Raw genomic sequence first — 21,187 nt, forward strand, 5'->3', positions numbered from 1 at the left:
ACCACAATTTTTTTAAAATGCAGTTCAGGGTGGGGCAGGTCTCTGGCTGTGAAGGCCAGACCTCGACAGCCAGACACAGTGGTCATGTGCGTGAGTTGCATTTGTGTGTGTGTGTGTGTGTGTGTGATCCAGAAGGGGGCCTTTTGGCCAGAGCTTACCTGTTTACGAATCTTTTTGTTGTGCCTGTTGCGACTCAACATCTCTGTTATATGGTGAGCAGCTATCGATCCTTTTCATAGTATTAAAGATGTGAATGGTTTTTGGAGAATGCTGAGATAGCCTTAATAGACAAAGACTATATAAAGAAGACAGCGTAACAGGGCTGCCTCTGAGATGCATCTTTGATATTAGACATTATTTAATTCAAATATTTGTTACATACACTAATCAAAAGTTGTGATTCTTTTTTGTGCTATTGTGAAAACATTATATAACATACTACACTGTGGCTTCCAGATTGTTCAGTTTCTGGAAATATCACTTGAAATAATCAAAAATCTTAGTAATAGCTCTGGTAGTGCTAATTTAATTTTTCTACGTTTACCTCAAATCACTTGAGAAAATACAGCCATTGCTTATTTCTTCCTTATCACTTGACAAAAGTAGTACTGAAATTTGTTTTTGAGAGGTTGTTAATCGCCTGCTCCCGCTCCTCCTCATCCCCCCCCCCCCCCCCCCTCTCCGTCCAGTTTTGCTTGTTTCAGAGGCTTTTTGTACATGCCATTAATTCTTCTGACAGGATAGAAGCCTACTGAAGGATGCTGAGGCAGAAATGAAGAAAATGCAAGATACAATGACGAACCAAGAGGCAGAAATTCATTCTCTCAAGCAGCAAAGTGAAACATTACTGCTAAGGTTAAATGAGGCAAAGTCAAAGAATCAGCTATTGGAGAATAGTAAGACAGCTGTTCAAAAGGCCTTGGAAGAAACTAAAAAGAAGGAGGTAATCTTGATGCCTGGACATATTCATTTTGTAGTTGCTGCTTCTTGATGATTTTTAAAAAGATTTTAACTGTTTTGAGACCTGTGTTGGAGAGTTCTGTTCAAAGAAGCTATAAATTATTGTGGTTCAGTTATTGTGTATACATATTATGTGGCCTCATTTTAAAATAACAGAAATAAGTTCAAAATTGTAAATATTTGTTATGAACAAGTCATCCACTGGATGCAATACTTTGCATTATGGTTTTGTGGCAACAGAGTAATATGTAAATAAATTACTTTTAATTTTTGTGTAGTGTGTACAGGCTTAGAGGATAAGAAAGTTAAATTTATGTGAGGTGAAGCTGCAGCTTGATGAATGGAGAAATGCAGAGCATACAATATTTACAGTATCCTTCGAGTCTGTATTGACTGAGAGACAGAAGCTGATTGAGTTACATATGTTCACAAGATTAATATAATCGGAAGAATACAGGGCTATTACAAATGATTGAAGCGATTTCATAAATTCACTGTAGCTCCATTCATTGACATATGGTCACGACACACTACAGATACATAGAAAAATTCATAAAGTTTTGTTCGGCTGAAGCTGCACTTCAGGTTTCTGCCGCCAGAGCGCTCGAGAGCGCAGTGAGACAAAATGGCGACAGGAGCCGAGAAAGCATATGTCGTGCTTGAAATGCACTCACATCAGTCAGTCATAACAGTGCAACGACACTTCAGGACAAAGTTCAACAAAGATCCACCAACTGCTAACTCCATTCGGCGATGGTATGCGCAGTTTAAAGCTTTTGGATGCCTCTGTAAGGGGAAATCAACGGGTCGGCCTGCAGTGAGCGAAGAAACGGTTGAACGCGTGCGGCCAAGTTTCAAGCGTAGCCCACGGAAGTCGATGAATAAAGCAAGGAGGGAGCTAAACGTACCACAGCCGACGGTTTGGAAAATCTTACGGAAAGGGCTAAAGCAGAAGCCTTACCGTTTACAATTGCTACAAGCCCTGACACCCGATGACAAAGTCAAACACTTTGAATTTTTGGCGCGGTTGCAACAGCTCATGGAAGAGGATGCGTTCAGTGCGAAACTTGTTTTCAGTGATGAAGCAACATTTTTTCTTAATGGTGAAGTGAACAGACACAATGTGCGAATCTGGGCGGTAGAGAATCCTCACGCATTCGTGCAGCAAATTCGCAATTCACCAAAAGTTAACGTGTTTTGTGCAATCTCACAGTTTAAAGTTTACATCCCCTTTTTCATCTGCGAAAAAAACATTACAGGACACGTGTATCTGGACATGCTGGAAAATTGGCTCATGCCACAACTGGAGACCGACAGCGCCGACTTCATCTTTCAACAGGATGGTGCTCCACCACACTTCCATCATGATGTTCGGCATTTCTTAAACAGGAGATTGGAAAACCGATGGATCGGTCATGGTGGAGATAATGATCAGCAATTCATGTCATGGCCTCCATGCTCTCCCGACTTAACCCCATGCGATTTTTTTCTGTGGGGTTATGTGAAAGATTCAGTGTTTAAACCTCCTCTACCAAGAAACGTGCCGGAACTGCGAGCTTGCATCAACGATGCTTTCGAACTCATTGATGGGGACATGCTGCGCTGAGTGTGGGAGGAACTTGATTATCGGCTTGATGTCTGCCGAATCTCTAAAGGGGCACATATCGAACATTTGTGAATGCCTAAAAAAACTTTTTGAGTTTTTGTATGTGTGTGCAAAGCATTGTGAAAATATCTCAAATAATAAAGTTATTGTAGAGCTGTGAAATCGCTTCAATCATTTGTAATAACCCCGTATTTCCGGCAGCCACTTTTGCATAATATTATACTAAATTGCTACTCATAAAGATATGTTTTTCTCAGCTTATTCGTTACATTGTTCAAGGGATAAATTATCTTTTCGTGTAACTAGAAGTTGAGAATACTTAACATTTGTTTTTGTAAAGGTAGAGTTGTCACGTAACAGTCTTTTTTAATACAAAGGCATATTAAATTCTAAAGAGAGATAAGAAACTGTACAATATTCTCTCTTCAGTTGGAGAGAGAGAGAGAGAGAGGGGGGGGGGGGGGAGGGGGAGGTGAGTGAGTGAGTGAGTTTGCTTACAGCCAGTACACATTGTTTAGTTGCATGGTATGTACATGATGAATGAAGAATATTTCATATTAGTGTTCAAAGTGACAGAAATTGAGACTTAAATGTAATGATATTGTTTGCAAAACTGACTGAGTCTTGACAAATTGGGGCTGAACAGATAACTTTTCTTCACAGAAGGTGAACTATTAATTACAAAGTACAAAATCATACTTGTATAACTAAAAAAAAGCCTTTACAAAATTCTTCGCATGTTTGGAAATCAGTCGCATGCTCTAAGAACAGGAAAATTTTTTAGCTGTAGAAAATCCTGGGCTGCTTTACCCACAGATGGTTTGAATCTGTTTGAAGGGTAGAAAATTTAGTGAGTGGGAAGCTCACAGTTCAATTTTGGGTCCTCTCCTATTTCTTTTATTTTTATATGACCATACACTTAACATTCAACAAACAGAATTGGTACTTTTTGTTGACGATACTAATTTATAATAAATCCCATTAGAGAGAAAGTAACGGAAGAAATTGTTAATTACGTATTTCAAAGAATTATTAAGTAGCTATCAAAAAATGAACTCTCCCTAAATTTAAACTTTTGTGCAACAAATAATAATACCAACAGTTGTAGCACATGAGCAGAAGTCAGTAAATGGTGTAGAATGCTCCAGATTTCTGGGTCTACATATTGATGAAAACTTTTAACTAGAAGAAGCGTATTACTGAACTTCTCAAACCTTACTTCAGCTACTTTTGCTCTTCATGTCATTGCTTATCTTGTAAACAAACGAATGAACCTCCTGACACCTTTTGCATATGTCCACATGCTAATGTGTTATGGAATACTTTTCTGGCGTAGCTCACCGTATGGAAAGAAGTATTGAATGCACAAAAATGAGCAATAAGAATATTATGTGTTCAACTCAAGATATTAGGCATTTTAACTGTTCTGCCACACTACGTAAATTCATCAATGGAATTCGACATAAATAATCCACCAAAATTTAAGAACAATGAGATCCATGCCTACTATCCTGGAGGGGGAAAATGACCTTTATTTCCCATTATTAAAGCTGTCAGTGGCTCAGCAACAAAAAATTTGATCATTTGCCCAATAACACAAAATATCACTGATGGATATAATGTCTTTGTTTTATTTATCTTCAAAATAAGTCACTGTCACTGAAAATTATGGCTGTGGGAAACATTATGAAATAGATTTACGTATTGCAGCTATGCATTGATGTCAGTTGTTGGCATTAAATGAAGATTTGTGTCAGCCTGGAACTTGAATTTAGATTTCCTGCTTATGCTGAGTGGTCACTTAAAGTAATTTGGCTGTCCAAGCATACCTCCACGTTATGTTGTGAAGATATAGGCATTGTAATCATCAATGATGCATCCGTGCCCTGATGGGCTAAATGACGATAAAATATTTGTCTTCCTGTGTGGGAATGATGCTCTGTACAAGCATAAGGGTTTTGACTATATGACAGATGGAATTTTGGTTCAGTCCTGTAGACATGCTTACATAGATGGATGGTTAAGGGGCCTGCTTGTGATAAGTGGGAAATCTTTGTTTGAGTCCCAAGTCTGACACAAATTTTTGTGCTTTCCAAACAGCTGGCATCAACATATATTCCCAATATGTGAATCTATTCCATAACCTAGAATGTCTGACAGGCAGCAAAGCAGATTTTAAATCTAACATAAATTCATTTCTTGTGGACAACTCCTTCTATTCTATGGATGAACTTCTGTTTAAAAACTGGTAGCATGCATAAAAATATTGTTTTTAAGTGTAGTTGCATGATATGAATGCATGGTTTCTGTTGTTTCAGACATGTCCGAAAGGACAGATACCGTGTGGAATCTGCAGCTGTGTTAAAGTTTATGTAAATTGAAGGTGGGAAGTTGGGGCGATGGGGCAGAAAGGGAAGGGGAGGGAAAGGAATGAACTTATGATGTCGGCGGTATCAGGACTTTGTGGAGTCTGCAGTGCTGAGTGAAAATGTATGTCATACTGAGATTCAGACTGGGGCAGTGTGCTTACAAGTCAGTTACATTAACCAGTGTGCTATCTGGACACAGAGTTTATCGCAGTTGCGTGGTTTGTCTTGGTATACTGCTTGGCCGGCCCACATTCCCACCCAGCACCACCTGTCCGCAGTCCCTTTCCATGTCCTCCATACTCACTACTTTGAGATTCTCACAGGAGGTCAAATGTGATTGTGTTTGCATACTGAAGGTGGTGGATTCATTGACCATTGAGGCGACTCAGTTATATGAATGCCTGGTGTCTCATTTCGAACATGTCTGCAAGAGCAAACACCACACATTCGTATAATTGATTCAATTCAATGGGCAATGAATCCACAACCTTCAGTGTACGTGCACAATATTCTTTGACTTCCAGCAGTAATCTAAAATTAGCAAGAATGGAGGACTTGAGCAGGGACTGCGGATAGGTGGTGCTAGGTGGGAATGGGAATCAGCTGGGGAGCAAGCGTAGATAGCTTGTGCATTTGCAAAGAACTGTGTGTCCAGATGGAGCAGTGGTTGACGCAACTGCTTAGTAAGCAGGAGATTGCAGGTTTGAATCCTGGTCCAACATAAGTTTTTTCTTGGTTCTGCTGACTCCACATGAAGTCTCGATGCAGCTGACATCATGAGTATCTTCCCTTTCCTTTCCTTTCTCACTTTTGCCACATTTAACAGTTAACATTAGAAGAAATAAAAAATCCCAGATTCACTCCTTGTGAGCCAATTATTTTGTTTATCTTTAAAAGCAAAAGTAAAATCAGTTTAACACTTTGCCGTCTGCATGTCTCGTACAAATTTATTCACTTGGCGCCGGCAGTGCTAATTCGGATTACTTGGCTTGTCGCCGGCTGCTTGTCACCTTTCTGTTGATGACAAGCTTCAAACACATTGACTTTTGCGTGCTTTAATTTTTCCGGAATTCCTCTATTTTGCTGTATCATTCCACAAACTCAAATTTTCTTTTCAAGTAACTTCTCTGCATGTTCTACACTGTTATAATAATTATCCATGTAGAGGTGGTGCCACTTTCCATAAGAAGGTGTCAGTAGTTCTGTCTTGGTTTCTGCTAAAGGTTGTCCTGCGCCAGAATATATCTTGAATGAGGAAATGTATCCCGTACTCGAATCTCACAGGATCCAAATGAGTATGCCATATTTCATAATTTTCGATGGATTGTAAACTTTAAAATTTAACTATCCACGCCATGGTATCATTCCTTCATCATTTGAGATGTTTTGACTTAGATTAAACGTTTCTTTAAACGTTTTGGAAAAATAATCAATTACGAATTGCACTTTGAAAAGCTGGTTGGCATTATCGGGTTGGTTGTTGTTGTTGTTGGAAAAATGTAAAAATGATAATTTTTGTCTAAATCTGCCGCGGGACATCCTTTTGCGAAATATTGGTGTGTCTATCAACAGATTCATTGACCAGTAATCATTGCTCCCTGTTTTTTTTACAATTCCTATAAGGATAGCAAGCCCAAATCATTTTCTAAGTTTTGGTCCAGTAACGTCGACAAATTTGGCATTTTTTTTTTTTTTAATCCAGTTTCCGTCTATTGCAATTTTGACTGTAATACTTGTTGGATTCGTTGCAAATATATTCAAATAGATCGTTCCCAATATATAATTCTACGATATCCAGGACACTCTGTGTATTGTTGGAAAATGTGTGTGGACCCTGAGATCCTTCAAATCTTCTATTGGTCCTCAGCAAATCATAGTCTGTCTTCTTCAACTGATTCATCTGAATCAGTTGGCAACTGTAGCATTCGCCGAATTCTTCTTGGACGTATTTCATTATCTTCTGATGGTTCTGCTTCACTTTAATTTTTTTTATATCCAATCGGCCAAATTGTCCGGAATGTCAGACAAGATGTCCGTGCACTCAGCATAAATAATCGTACTCTCTCTTTCGTCTGCCATGATGAAAGTGCACAAGTACTTATAAAAACAAAAAAACTTGTTGACATCTGTAACTTATTGTTACGTAAACAAAACACCAATAGAATGAAAAACAAAAAAAAAACTGCTGTCACTGGCCGCTGCACGATTTTATGCTCACAACACCACTGTTGTGTCGGCAGTCATTAACCACTATCTCGCGCACGACACCACTGTGCTGTCATCGAATGACAAAGTGTTAATAAATTTTTTTTATAAAATTTACAGACAACCAGGAGGCACATGATATATACTGTGACTATTGGAATTGAGTTGAATATTTTTCTTTAATACTTTTTTTAAATCACCGTGGCAAGGTATGTGGCTCGTATTACATATTGAATAATTCATAGATAGTGCCAGATATCACCAAGATAGATGTGGTGTCATTTGTAGGTCTGTAGATAATGTAGATCGTATTGATCTCTTTGGCACTTCATACAGATTTTTAATTATAAGTACAATAAAATAAGATACAGAATTTTTATTATTAACAATGTACAAGCTTCTATACCAATATAACAGGGAAACAGTTACGTAGGTCCAATGTTATAACTTGTATTCGTACAGTTTTATGTCAGTGGCTGCTACATATTAGCAAGAAGTGGGGACCTATTTTGTACACCTTGGGTTGTGTTTTTCAATGCTTCTAAGAAAGCGGTTTTCAAATAATTCCCAAAAAATGGGCATTTTTCATAATAACATGATCATTAATCAGGTTGCAGCTAAAATTTTTCTGATGTCAAAAGCTCTCCAGCTCTTCTAGGAAGTCGAGGAACCTGCCCTTCTCACCCTTAGGCAGCACCCTCACATCAGATATCAGAGTCAATGTTCTATTGACTTAGAGGCATGTACATTATTAGTAACAGTAATTTCGTATCCTGTTTTTATTGTACTTATAATTAAAAATCTGTATGAAGAGTCCCTACATCCGCTACGGATTGGCAAATCACACCAACAATCTATCTTAGTAACACCTGGTGCCACCTATGAACTATTCAATAACTAATACGAACCACATACCTCGTCACAATGGTTAAATAAAGTATAAAAGAAAAATATTCAAATTAATTCTGACAGTCACAGCAGACATCATGTGCTTCCTAGCTATTCGTAAATTTTATGAAACTGATTTTACCTATGCTTTTAAACATTAACAAAATAATTGGCTCACGAGGAGTGAAGCTGGGATTTTTTATTTCTTCTAATGTTAACTGTTAAATGTGGCAACAAGTCAGTACAACAATGTCAATAATTTTACTTGTATTTTATTCTTATGCAAATTTTATAAATTTCCTTGGAGACCATATTGCTTTACTCTTGGAGGTTATGTATTATGTAGTTCATATAGAGGGCACCACAAAGCCAACCAATGTGTTCTCTGCAAAGCCTATCTTCATTACACCGTAGTCTTGAATGGACTGTCACAAGAACCTAAACAACAGGTGCAGATGTATGGGGCATGTATAACAACTCCAAAATACTGGTATGTAATTTAATGTACAAGCAATATAGGTTATACCACGAGTTGTAAATTTTTCTGTACTATGCTTGATTATCTGCTTACTGTATTTTTTGGCATTGGTAACAGCTAGTTACTAGCAAAAAGCTGGATCCGCTTTAATCAATTTAAAATGGAAACAATGACTGGTTGCTGCTCTTTATCGTTTTGAATGTTACATCAGAGTTGTGGAACACATTCCACTTTCCTAGTGGAAGGTAGTCTGATGGATACAGACATTGTAATGTTGTATGCTAATCAATGACTTGCCTGAGATGGTGTCATGGTGCTTCTGGTGTGTCCAATGTTGTCGGCATTCCTTTCTCTGCTGTCACTTCAAGGAAAGCCTTAATGCTGATCACAGTACTGGTAGTGCTTGGTGCTGCAGATGTTGTTGCACTATACATGTGGATATTTTTCTCGCTCCAAATGAGCCAATTTCCTGATTCAAGGTACATTGCCTAGCTATAGAGTCCTGCAAAGCCAAGTGATCAATATGTTTGTGCTCTTGGGTGCTAGTCAGGTGTGGTCATTGAGATCCTTCTTGGCACTGAGTGTGGGCCTCCTGAAACCATTGATTCTGCCTGCATACATGTGACAGTCATGGAGTCCCAACCAACACAAGCAGCATTATCATGGAACAATACTCAGAAACCACAATTTCAATAGACCACAGTTGAATTCTGACGCATGCTGGTAGACATACATGAGGAGGCATAATATGATTTTCATCTACACGACTGACATCCACATAAAGTTTCTGAGTGAGAAACCGGTATGTAATCTTTCCGTATAAAGAAAATATATTCAAGCAGCTGATATACTTCATGCCAGTTTAATGTCTGCTGCCTGCTACCTTCATAACACCCTCGCTGGTCACTTCCGCCAGGGGAGCACTTAAGACGCCCACATTTTCTGGACACTAGGCATGCCGAACCATCGCTTGAGCAGTCTCTTGTTCCGCTTTGACGAGGCAACATATCCAGTTGTGCTCTCGGCAGGTCGCCCGCACAATGCCACTTGGCCTGTGTCATTGCTCACTGCATTTTGCCAGGGCATGTGGGAACTGCAGAACTCTTATCCCACACTCGTTGCTGGTTGTCCTGTGTTGGTCTATTTAATGAGAGGAGTGCTACTGCGTTTATTCCACACCGCTTTCCCAAGCTGCATCTTCTCGAGGCGGTTGTGCTGACTGCATTAGAACAAAGCCTGATGCCGGATGCCCAGCTTGTCCCCCCTGGTATCAGCAATTGGAATACTGCTTGCAGTGTAGTGCAAATAGTGCAGTGGACTGCAGTGTGCACCAGGACTACCAAGCCGATTTATTACTTTCTTATCCCCGTCCCTTTTGGCAGTTCTTGCCATTGAAGCGGTTTTTCCCACACTGCCAGACTACTCTGAACAAAGATTGCAAGCCAGCCTTGATCTGTCCGGTCCAGACGCTTCTTGAGATGTATTAGCCCATTGTTTTGGATGTTACTGTAGTCGTTAGCTTTTGGGTTAGTATGTTAGAACCAGTCCGCATTGCCCTTCCAGTGCGCTCCTTCATTTACTGCTGTTTTCTTAAATAGCACATTGTGTAGGCATGTGCACCCCTTAGGTGTATAGAAGGGAATATAATTCGTTCCTTCAGCCCCACACACAGGGAAGTATAAAAAGAATGACTTGCAAGAACCAAATGATTTTCAGTAGTTTAAAGGGAGAACAATGAAATCACAGTCGCTGATACGATTATGTTTTCAAAGATCAAACAATATGAACTTCGAGGGCTATGCATGCTACCACAAAAACAAGTGAAAAATCAGTTTTAAAAGCAATGATTTGTTACAATTTATGGCCACCTCAACAGGAACATTAATCATAGCAGCCTACTGATAGTATTTACGTAGCATGCTGGCATGAAGGTACACAGCCATCCTTCAGTCTGGCTTGAAACTTCTCACACTCTGCTAGTTGCTTTGTTTCTAATGAAATTTTCCAGCTGTATCATTTTATAATGGCTATTCATGAAGTTTGACTTATCACCTAAAAGAAATAAAGTTACGTAATGAATTTTTTGTAATTGGATAGATAAAAAAAATCTACTCACGAAGTGGTGACGAGAGAATGCACATATAAATAGTATTATGTATGCAAGCTTTCAGAGCCAGTGGCACCTTCTGCTGGCAGAAGGGTTGAAGGAGAAAGAAGAAGGGTGAAGGAAAAGCGCTGATGAGGTAGATTTTGAAGAAGTTGCCCAGAACCCAGGTCAGAGGAGACTACCGGACAGGATGAGAAGATATGTCTGATAGTTGGGGACTGCATCGGATGAGATTTGAAAACCTGAGGGCTTAAAGGTGGAAGATAGTGTAATCTGCAAGACAGAGATTACTGCTAAAACAACATGTACAGGTTAGGGTAATATGCAAATCGAGATTAACTCTTGCATGATGTTTTAGCAGTAACATCTGTCTTGCATATTACTGTATCTTCCACCTTTAAGCTTTCATGTTTTCAAATCTCGCCCAGTGCAGTCCCCAACAATCAGTCTTTCCTTCTCATCCCGCATAGTAAGTCTCCCCTGACCACGAGTTCTGGGTGACTTTCACAAACTCTACCCCTTTTCCTAAACCTCACTATTCCTTTTTTTTCACCCCTCTTCCTTTCCCTTTAAATCTTCCGCCAGAAGGAGGAGCCACTGGCTCGGAAAGCTTACATACATAATACAGTTTATACATGTGTTCTCCTGCCACTGCTTGGTGAGGGAATTTTTTTATCTATCCAATTGCATTATATTTTCAAAAATTGATAATTTTCGTTGATTGATTAATTTTTTGTTTATTTCGTGGAACAGGTCTGCAATTCTGGTAGACGTTTGGATTCCTATGTCACAGTAATGTGGCATGCCACCAGAAGAACTAAAACAAAATGGTGCAGCCCACTGATAAAGTATAGTAATCTGCGTTCGGCAGCAGTGGAAATATTGCACCTGCATCAAGCCAAGCTCAATGATTTCTTTAGCCATCTGTGTTCATCTGACACAGCTGCAGTGTTTCCACTGGTGCTGAAAGCAGATTGCACTGCATGATATTCCTCTTTATTAATGGCTGTACCATTTTGATTTGCCTTATCCAGTGGTACTGTGATGTGGGTAGTTCAATGTGTAACTGCAAACAGAAAAAATTAATTATATAACTTTTTCAGTGCTATAATTTAAACTTTGCCTCTCATAATGCCTGCATGTACAGTCATAAAAAGAGCCATTGAATTGACAGACAGCACTTCTTAGTGCTTCCTAAATTGTAGCATCCTTATAATGTGAAGAATCATTGGTGGTGCTCTCCCATGTTGTGCCTGGTGTTGGTTTTCGCTTAGTTCCATAACACAAGTAACATGCTTTGCTGTACCTGTGTTTAGGCAGGTCATCTGATAGTTTGCCCGCAGTGAATCAGTGTTTTTGTTGAACCAACTGTCTGAGTCTGGCATAAGATTGTTGTTCATAGTAGATTTCCTCAGTGCCATCTTCATCAAGAATGTCATTGTCCCTTGTGGAATTCGTGGGACCATTGTTTCACTTTATAATTGCTCATGTAAATGAGAGTAGATATATTAATCAATTGCCACTGAATTTTCTTGTTACATCTGCCATGCTTGGGGAAAGTGAATGACATCAAATGCCTCACTTGCTATGGGGTAATCAGTGATAACAAACATGTTTCTGTGCTCTGTCATGGCGGCTGCAGTTTGGTGATGCATGTGAGTGAAGGAGTAATTGGGATGGAGCCTGCTCAACAGACAACAGGTTAATAGACCAACAGCACTGCCATAATTTATTTTAGTGTTAAATATGATTGATACTGCATCTGAGAGAGAGAGAGAGAGAGAGAGAGAGAGAGAGAGAGAGAGAGAACTGAAACATAATATACTGCACTGCCACAAACATGAGTTTATAACCACAAAGATTAAGGAATGCTGTTTTAATAGCTTGGACTTTGAGGTTAGTTGTACAGATATAAGTAGTTTGATTGTAATCTCTGAGATCAGTTGCCCTATTTGCAACTTGACATCCTTTTATTTTCTTAGAGTATAATCTCGAAAAGTGTGTGAAGAAATAATCTAATGAGATGCATCATATTCAAATGAAAATAATTCTTTTAATAGTCTTTTTACAAGTATTGGGACTTGAATTGTCCCAAATTGATATTTCCTTCAGGATAGTTACAGCTTTGCTGTCCTTTCATTTCTAACAGTGACAGTTTCATATTCTTTTGCATTATGAAACTTGAGAGATGGGGTGTCATGGTTAACACAATGGACTTGCATTCAGGAATGAGATTAAAATCCCCATATAGCTATTCACATTTAAGTTTCTCATGGTTTCTCTAAATTATGTGAGGCAGTTGCTGAAATAGATTTTCTGAAAAAGACATAGCAGACTTTCTTCTGCATTATGGTTCAGTTGGTATTTGTAATCTATATCCAGTAACCCCATCATTAAACTTGTCTTCTTTCCTGGTTTGGTCTTTCCTTCCTTCCTTCCTCTGCTGTGAAATTAAAGTGTACCAAAAAGGTGTATCAAGGCCTCATTTGATACTCGAGTAACGTTTCTTCTTTTGCTCTGATTTATCTTCACTACAGATTTAAATGTAACTGTCTAAATTAAACTGTGAATATGTTGTTGAACCTTTTTAAAACTCACCACTTTTCTTTTGCATACATGCAGAAGGAGAGACAGAGTGAACTGAAGGAAGTTGTGGAACAAATGAAGCAAGAGAAGCTAAAACTTCGTGATTCATACCAGCAGCAGGTAGAAACATTAGTCCGTGAGAAAGTCCAAGAATTCCAGTCACAGCTGGATGCTGCTGAGACAGCTTTGGAGCAACGAGAGAAAACACTTGCTGAAATGACGTCACAGCAAATCAAACTTCTCACAGAAAAGTGAGTTAAATTTTGATTGCTTTTTCTTAGCCATTTTATTCTCTGGAAGGGAAGTTTCAAAGACTTGTGGCAGTGTCTATAATATTTGTGGACTGTACTGTCTTAGAGTACACTAATTTTTGGTGTCATTGTTTCTCTTCATTTTGACTTACTTTGAAAGTTAAATGCCTGCCTCTTGTAGAGCAGTATTTATTTCAATTTACTTAGAGCTGGAAAGTGTACAGTCTAGTCACTGAAATGTTGTTATGTATTTAACAACTTTTACACCTCCCTTTTGCTTTGTGTGTAACAACAAAACTTGACACAGCAGTACCATAAGGAATATTGAGTAGCACTGGGTAATGGCCAACTGCAGTGTGACTTGATGTTCCATTCTGTGAATTCTGGCATGTGCTCTATAATATTTAGGTCTTGTAGACATGTAGATTTCTCAAGGTACTGCACAATTTCTAGATGCACTGTCCTCCTTAAAGATGATATTTCCACCTGGAAAAAGTGCAACATTCCTCACTGCACTTGCTCCACATGAAAATTGTTATAATAAGAACCATTTGTGTGTGTCATTCTGTACAACAGAGACCAATGTTCTTTAAATACAGTTGCACTGTCACACAATTCTTGCCTGCAGCTTGCAATGTGTTCACTACACATAATGAATCAGCAACCTAACATGAATGCTTACAAAACGTACTTGGAGTTGACGGGCATTAGGATAAAATTTTTACATTTTTGAATTTTTATCCCAATATAAAATTTGCAACTTTCTTAATAAATGTGTATATTGGAAGCCACTTTAGAAAACAATATAGTATTGTTGTAGAAGTTCTGAGAATTCTGTTTCTACGGTGACCAATATAGATACCAGAAAGGTAATAGACTTCCATATTTTGACAAAACATTGAAATAAAAAGAAGTCGGCGAACCAAGCAGAACATATCTATGAAAGGAACTGTGAGGAAACATGTGGTGGAATGGATATTGGAGTTTTCGCTTGATCCATGAATGAAAAAAGTATTTTGTTATTCTAAGTTCTTAGTTAATGGGGTTTCAAAATCATACAATAGTTTACTACCAGATGGTAGTGCTCAGCATTAGAACTACTCTGTCTGGCTTACCATCACCGATGGATAAATAGTTCAGTCAGCTGGTCAGCCCATACTATGCGTTGCATGCAATTCCCATGGCAGTTGTCACACTAGTCTGCTGCAGTGTACATGCCAGCTCATCTGCCTCCAGTTTCCACTGGTGGGGATACTAACTCCTTCCTCCCTGAAAAGGCCACATAGGCTGAAAATGACCAGGCATGCACCGTGACATCTGATGCACAACTAAAGAGAGCACCATAGAACAGAGCAGCGGACCAACCACCAAAGAAGACAACGCTGATGCTGCTGGCTGTGTTGGAGGGGTGGAGCAGTGTGGAGGCTGAGGCAACACTGATTTGCATGATGGACCAGATGCTCCTGACCTACATCCACCACAAACAAATGCCAACTTTCATGACTCACTATGACACCTGGCAGCCACCCATGCTGCTGACTGAAAGACTGGACCCTAACAGCAGTTCTGGAGAGAGAGTGTGGTTGGCCAAGGTGGTACAAGTAATGTGACCCAATGTACAGTGAACTGAGGAGACCCAACGGCTAATGCCAGACTGCACCCACTGACTGGCGTCGCCCGGTACATAACCAGAAAACTTGACTACCCATTGACAAGGGAAGAGGCAGACACTGACATCTTCAACTTTTATAGTCCTGTCTTCCTCAGTTGCGTGTAATATTACGGTATATTAATAATTTTGCTTATGGACCGTCTGACAGCAACTGAATAAAACACAATTTTAGTGCCATACGCGTTTCGCCTTTATTTTCTGCAAGGCATCATCAGTGGCCTGGAATATGTACATGTGTTAGCTATTTTATTTACATTTTTGTCATTGTGCCTATAGGTTATAAACAGTTCTGGTGGTTGGTATTTCCTATTAAGTAGTAATGTTTTGAACTGTACTTACAGGTTGCGTGGACAATTTCCTACATATTACGCTCCTGTTGCATTTTTGGTGTTGTTCTTCTTCTTATGAACGCCAATTTGCAGTTTTTTTCCCCCATTCCACAACACTATGCACTGAACGCTTGTTTTAAAGCAATGTTTTGGTTTCTGTTGCCGACTGTCAAATGTTTTTGCCAAAGATCGAATGTTATTGCCAAACTTATGAGTGTAACTATTGAAGTATCTGTGGTCTGTTCGTGTATGCATTTGTGTGTGTGTTTTTGGTGTGATATATATTTTTTTGTGCTGTGTGTGTGTGTGTGTGTGTGTGTGTGGTTTTTTTGGTGTGATATATATTTTTTTGTGCTGTGTGTGTGTGTGTGTGTGTGTGTGTGTGTGTGTGTGTGTGTCTCCAGATGATGTGAGGAAGAGTTTTCTTTTTCTTTTTCTTTTATTATTTTTTGTTTTATGTTATCATTTCCTTTACTAAGTGTAGAAGGCAGCCTGTGCTGATGTGTGTTTGTTCATTTATCACATGTTGGTTTTCTGCTATGGCTTTCTGGATGTGAAAGTTTTCCTGCATTTGTATAAGATGTTTGTCATGGTTGCTTATTCTCATTATTTTCATTTCTTGTTCCATGTTTGTAGGATGATGGTTGTAGTGTTTTAAATGCTCTGCAAAATTTGGTATGGTCTGTTTCATACTTCAAACATCTGATATGTTCTTTGTATCTTGTTTGAAAATTCCTGCATGTCATGCCTATGTATACTGCATCACAACTTTGACGTTCAAGTTTATATATTCCTGATTGTTGGAATTTGTCTCTCTTGGTAGCTGGCTGGCTTAGGTGTGATTGAAGGGTTTGCCCAGGCTTATATGCTATTTTGAAGCCCTATCTCTTTAGGATGTTTGCAACTCCGTGTGTTAGTTTATGTGTGTAGGTCATGGTGTACCATCTGGTTCTTTTCTGTGTGGTGTTGTCATTGTGTGTGTTTGTTGAGTGTGTTTGTAAGTTTTCAGCTTGTGAGTTCTTTTGTATTGTGGGACTGTTGTGTTTGTTTTTTATTTGTGTTTTTATTTTTTGATTGAGCTTGTGTACCACATGTGTGTCATACCCGTTGTTCCTAGCTATTTGTATGATTGTACTCATTTCTTGTTCATAGTTTCTCTTGCTGAGTGGGATTCTGTTTAATCTATGTAACATGTGTCTTAGTGCTGCAAGTTTCTGGCTGTGGGGGTGGTTGGATGTGGAATGTATTATTGTGTCTGTGGCTGTTGGTTTTCTAAAGATGTTAAATGTATGTTTACCATTTTCTTTTTTAATTGTAATGTCAAGAAAATTTATTTTATTTTCTTTTTCTTTTTCAAGTGTGAATTTTATGTTCTGATGAGCTTTGTTTATTTCTGAATGGAGTTCATCTACTTTTTCACTTGGCTCATCTACCAGACAAATAATGTCATCCACGTATCTGTACCAATATATGATTTTGAAACTTTCATTTGTGGTTATCTTATCAAATATCTGATTTTCTAGGTGACTGATGAAAATGTTTGCTAGTGTTCCTGATATTGGGGATCCCATTGGCAGTCCATCAGTTTGTAGATAATATTCTTTCTCAAACTGAAAGTAGTTTTGTTCAGTTGTCAATCTGAGCATATCTGTTATTTCTTTTATTGCATCTGTGGTGAGGTTGCTGTGGGATGAGAGATTTTGTTCTATGATTTCTATTGTTTCTGTGATAGGGATGGAGGTATACATATTTTCTATATCGAATGAAATCATTGATGCTGTGTGTGGTACCTGTATGTTCTGTATGTTTTCTATTAGGTTTCCTGTGTTTATCACTGTTCTGTTGTTTTCTACTTTATAGTGTTTTGTAACTAACTTTTGGAGGTGTTTGGCTATGTGGTATGTTGGGGCTTTCTTGAAGATGATAACAGCTCTCATTGGCATTCCGTCTGTATGTACTTTCGGTTGACTGCGGAGTGTCGGTGCTTGTGGGTTTTTCTGTGTTAAGTAGTATTTCTGTTTGTCTGTGAGTGTGTGTTCAATGTTTTTCAGTGTTCGTTTCACATTTGCCTGGAATCGTGTAGTTGGATCTGACTTCAGTTTTTGTATGGCGTTGGTGTTTATGTATTCCTTGGTTTTTGTGATGAATTGCTCTTTATCCATGAGTACTGTTACATTTCCCTTGTCTGCTCTTGTTATTAATACGTTATTGTCTGTTAACTTTTGTCTTAACCTTTTCATAGTAGCTGCTTCTGTTTGGTTGTTCTTACTGTGTGTCTGCTGTGTTTGTTTTAATATGCCTTTTATTTCTTCTTTTACTAGTTCTCTTGTCAGTCCTATGTTTATTTCACAATTATTTTGTTGTTCTTCACGTGTAAGGATGTGTTCGGTTTCTACTATGAGATTTTCTATGTATTGATTGTTCACTTTGCTATTGGTGCAGTGTTTCAAACCTTTTTCCAAGAGCATTTTTTCGTTTTCGTGTAGTTCTGTCTCTGTTAGGTTAACTAAGCGTGGATGGAATGTGTGTTGGTGTTCATGTGGTTTCACATTTAAAATGTAAATGTGTTTTTGCGTCTTTTTTACTGTTAGTTTCATTATCTTCTGTTTATGTTTGGTTTGTAAATGTTTCATTGCTGTGTATGTGTTGTGTTCAGTTTTTTCTACTAGTGCTATGAAAACTGCGGCGTTTCCTACGTTTTTTGCCAATTCTAGATGAGTCTCTTAGAGCATCATGTTTAGGTGCTGTTTTTTCGAATAGAGCATCTTAATTTCATGTAGTAACCAATATCGTTCTGCAAATGATTTCGACTTTTGTGCCACTGTAGAACTGTTTTTAACCTTTACATTAGTGTAACTTGGAATTAAATCATTCTTTTTGCATGTTTTGTTGAATTTTATATGCTGTATCGTCGTATGGAGTCTCAGATGTATTTTCTTGAACCTGCTGTACACGTTGACAGGGAATGCTTGACATAGCTGTATTGACATCTTCAACTTTTATAGTCCTGTCTTCCTCAGTTGCGTGTAATATTACAGTATATTAATAATTTTTACACACGCAGCACAAAAAAATATATATCACACCAAAAACACACACACACACACACACACACACACACACACACACACACACACGCACACACACACAAATGCATACACGAACAGACCACAGATACTTCAATAGTTACACTCATAAGTTTGTCAATAACATTCGATCTTTGGCAAAAACATTTGACAGTCGGCAACAGAAACCAAAACATTGCTTTAAAACAAGCGTTCAGTGCATAGTGTTGTGGAATGGGGGAAAAAAACTGCAAATTGGCGTTCATAAGAAGAAGAACAACGCCAAAAATGCAACAGGAGCGTAATATGTAGGAAATTGTCCACGCAACCTGTAAGTACAGTTCAAAACATTACTACTTAATAGGAAATACCAACCACCAGAACTGTTTACAACCTATAGCCACAATGACAAAAATGTAAATAAAATAGCTAACATATGTACATATTCCAGGCCACTGATGATGCCTTGCAGAAAATAAAGGCGAAACGCGTGTGGCACTAAAATTGTGTTTTATTCAGTTGCTGTCAGACGGTCCATAAGTAAAAATTATTAATATACCGTAATAAGACACTGACATCTTCATTTGGGTCTTAAGTATGCACAAAATGCTCCACCTTCATGTTAGAAGCCAGGTAAGATAGGGCAATAGTCAGAAGACAGATAGTGTTGTGAACACAAAAGTAATGGAAAAAAATGACAGCAATGTGCAAATAGTGTCTGTTGATGACGTGAAGAACAGCTTGGCTATTTACGGGAAGTTTAACAAGACACTAACAAGCACATGCTGCCCAAAAAACGGAGCCGCATGCTATCCCAAGGGTGCTCCAGGAATGGCCAAGAGGTAAACTTTTGCAACGGTGTAGCCTGGTTCTGTGCTCATGCCCTGCAAGTGAACGAACACCGGGTATTCAATGTGGCAATAAATCACTGGCTTGTGGACACAATGTCATGCCAATGCCTTCATACAAGTCATACCCCTGTGTGACATGTGCAGCAGCTGGAGTTTGTGAGGATGCAGTGCTAGGGGGACTACCACCCAACAGCTTTGCTCCTCCATGGCGGGCATGACGAGCATGACGAGCAAGAGGACCCCTTGGACAATGTTGAGTCGATCTCAGAGGCGAAAAAACGCTCAATCTGCACCCAAAGAGAGACGTTCCTGCAACCTCACCAAGACAGCCGAAACCATTTTCTGGAAAAATGAGTCGGCAGCTATGGTGGTTGCAACCTCTTATGCTGTCAATAGAATATTCAGCAAGGTTTGCTGCAAGGTATCATTCAATGTGAACACTAGAGCCTTGTGCTGATTGAACGATTGGGCTCCACAGGTGGTAGTGCATCAGCATTTTCATGCTGATTGGAGGAGCAGTAAAAATGTCAGAGCAATAATTACTAACAAAGAGGGCCCACCTGTGCAGTCAGTGGTCAGTCCTGTCTGATGGAAGAACAAAATAAGTTAACCATCCGCTTGTGGTTGATAATGAGGAGAAAACTTACTCTGTACCAGAAAACTTGAAACTTTTAATTCTGGTGTCTCCTTCTCCACCTATGAATAATTAAGTTGTCCTGCAGGTAATGTCTTTGATGCATAAGTGACTGGCTGTTCGGTGCCATCCATGTTCCAATGGGACAGAATCTTGCCAGTGCCATATTGGGACATGTTCATGGTCAGGGTTAAAGGTTTACCCATTGTAAAAGAAGCCAAATAGAGAGCAGAGCACAAACACTACTGAGGGACTGAAAAGTCCGTTGACAGTGGACAAAGTTAAAGCCCATTTGCCAAAGCCAATTAAGGGGCTGGTAGATGTGCATGGCCAATGGAATGAACTTGGCATAATACGAAATCGTGCCCAAAAAAGACGGGAGCTCCTTCAGGTTCTTGGGTGCTGTCAAGGGCTGCAATTTGTTCATCCATAGGGATGAAGCCCTCTTTGCTAAGCCTGTCCCAAAAATGCACTGTTGAGGAGCAAAAGCTGCACTTTTCCAGCTTGCAATGGAGGCCATTCCCCAGAAGACACTGGAAAAACATCTGTAGATTTCATAAATGCTCCTCTTGTGTAGAGCCCATAACACAGATGTCATTGATGTAGTTCACGCAACAGGGAATTTCCTGAGTATACTGCTACAAATATTGTGATAAATTCAGGGGCAGATGAGCTTTCAAAAGACAAGTTATTAAATGGGCAATGCCCAAAGGGAGTGTTGAGTACTAAGAAAGTCTGAGAAACTGTGTCCAACGGCAGCTGCAGGTATACATTGTACAAGTTTCGTGAAAAATACTGGTCTCCCTGACGGCTTTGCCAAAAATTCTTGCATTTGTGGAATTGGATATGAGTCCTTGACACAATACCGAGCGAGGTGGCGCAGTGGTTAGACACAGGACTCGCATTCGGGAGGACGACGGTTCAATCCCTCGTCCGACCATCCTGATTTAGGTTTTCCGTGATTTCCCTAAATCACTCCAGGCAAATGCTGGGATGTTTCCTTTGAAAGGGCATGGCCGACTTCCTTCCCCTTCTTTGCCTAGTCCAGTGTGACCGATGACCTCGCTGCCTGGTCTCCTCCTCCAAACAAACCAACCCTCCTTGACACAATGTGCATTGACCATCTGTTTGAACTCACCTCAAAGGTTCATGGTGCTGTCAGGGTTCTGAATCACCACCAAATGGA

General features: G+C 39.2%; 1 protein-coding gene across 2 annotated transcripts in view; it reads left to right on the plus strand.

The window, feature by feature from the left end:
• The window catches only part of LOC124612477, a 230,798-nt gene that overhangs the window by 125,327 nt on the left and 84,284 nt on the right, over positions 1 to 21,187 (plus strand). For both annotated transcript variants that reach the window (XM_047140715.1, XM_047140722.1), the window contains exons 7-8: positions 740 to 943; positions 13,236 to 13,450. In XM_047140715.1, coding sequence (XP_046996671.1) covers positions 740 to 943; positions 13,236 to 13,450 — 419 coding nt within the window. The remainder of the gene's footprint in view (positions 1 to 739; positions 944 to 13,235; positions 13,451 to 21,187) is intronic.

The sequence above is a fragment of the Schistocerca americana genome, chromosome 1 (assembly GCF_021461395.2).
Source record: "Schistocerca americana isolate TAMUIC-IGC-003095 chromosome 1, iqSchAmer2.1, whole genome shotgun sequence".
NCBI lineage: Eukaryota > Metazoa > Arthropoda > Insecta > Orthoptera > Acrididae > Schistocerca > Schistocerca americana.